We start from the raw sequence: 1,349 nt of genomic DNA, 5'->3' as shown, positions 1-1,349 counted from the left end.
TCTAATAGCTGGGAGGTTTCCGCCTATATGTAGCAAGGAAATTAGCTGACCAAAGTAGTCCACCGCCTCAGCAAATTCCACCTGTGGTTGCTGCAAGCTCAGCCCCTGAGGGGGTTCATACTAATGGCTCAGCCACTTCCTCGTCATTGGCTATCACAAAATCAGCATCTCCATCAGACAGACCACAAACACTCGCTAACAAAGCTGCTGATCAGGGTTTAGTGATTCTCCAATCTCCAACGGTTAGAATCCAGATTAAACTTTGAGGCTCAACGCTAGCTAATTTTCTTGAAACTGACATTGGCATCACTAAAATTTGGGATCCCTGGATTGGATGGATTTTTGTTGTTGCAGGTTGGTTATTTCAGGAGATCCAAGACCATAAAAGGCAAACGCACTCCTACAATCTGTAAAGAGGTACCTCTTCTCTTATGTTTTAAACAAGTCTTTGAAAATTTTTCATCTTCATGGAGTTTTTGGAATCTCTCAATTGATTATGTATTTGCTTTTGGTTACTCATCAGAAAGACATAGTGAAAGAAGGTCAAGTTCTATGCTACATTGAACAACTCGGTGGCCAGATCCCAGTTGAGGTAATAACAGTAAATCCTATTCGGTTTCTTTGTGTTTTTTTTTCCTCTTCCTTATCTCTTCTTATTTTCATTTTTCTTCTTCCAGTCTGATGTTTCCGGTGAGATTGTCAAAATACTCCGGGAAGATGGCGGTAAGACCTTTTTACTTAATGTTGTTGAATCTTTCCTCATACCAACATGATATTTATCTTCTGACTTTGGTATTTTTCGATCTGCAGAGCCTGTAGGATACAACGATGCTCTCATTACCGTTCTTCCTTCATTTCCTGGCATCAAGAAGCTTTAGTAAGAACTGATTTTGGTTTAATTATGTGTTTCTGTTTTGTGTATCCTTCTTTGTTTTTTTTTCCCCCACATAGACAAATAAGCTCCACTCAAAAACGTACTTGCCCGTTGGAACCTCTTTTTTCTCTTTACTAAATTGAATTGTAACCTCTTTTTTACCGTTTGGTATAAAACATTCATTTTTTTTTTTTTTTGTCATAAACATTCATTTTTATATATGATCAATGAGACAATTACAAAGCAAAGTACATAATAAGAAAAATCAAACAAATTTTTCAAAAGCAACCTATCCAATAAATTCAAAACAATACATCAATGTTTTCCAATTAAAATACCACATCTGGGCTTCACCTAGTTCCTGTCCAGTAACTTGAGAACTGTTACAAAACAAAAAATAAGTTTAAAGGATAATCAGTAAGAAACCAAAGGATATGATGAGACGTATACTGGATAAAATAGTTGATGGGAAGCC

The 1,349-nt window shown here is 36.5% G+C and overlaps 1 protein-coding gene across 1 annotated transcript in view; it reads left to right on the top strand.

Annotated features, from left to right (window-relative positions):
* LOC104758587 (biotin carboxyl carrier protein of acetyl-CoA carboxylase) overlaps positions 1-1,066 on the top strand; it is a 2,871-nt gene extending 1,805 nt beyond the window's left edge. The window contains exons 6-9 of the mRNA XM_010481479.2: positions 355-417; positions 524-592; positions 678-723; positions 811-1,066. Coding sequence (XP_010479781.1) covers positions 355-417; positions 524-592; positions 678-723; positions 811-878 — 246 coding nt within the window. The 3' untranslated portion in view covers positions 879-1,066. The remainder of the gene's footprint in view (positions 1-354; positions 418-523; positions 593-677; positions 724-810) is intronic.

Source organism: Camelina sativa, chromosome 17 (genome assembly GCF_000633955.1).
Source record: "Camelina sativa cultivar DH55 chromosome 17, Cs, whole genome shotgun sequence".
Lineage (NCBI taxonomy): Eukaryota > Viridiplantae > Streptophyta > Magnoliopsida > Brassicales > Brassicaceae > Camelina > Camelina sativa.
The sequence above is the reverse complement of the archived record's forward strand: the minus strand, read 5'-3'. Positions and strand labels throughout refer to the sequence as shown.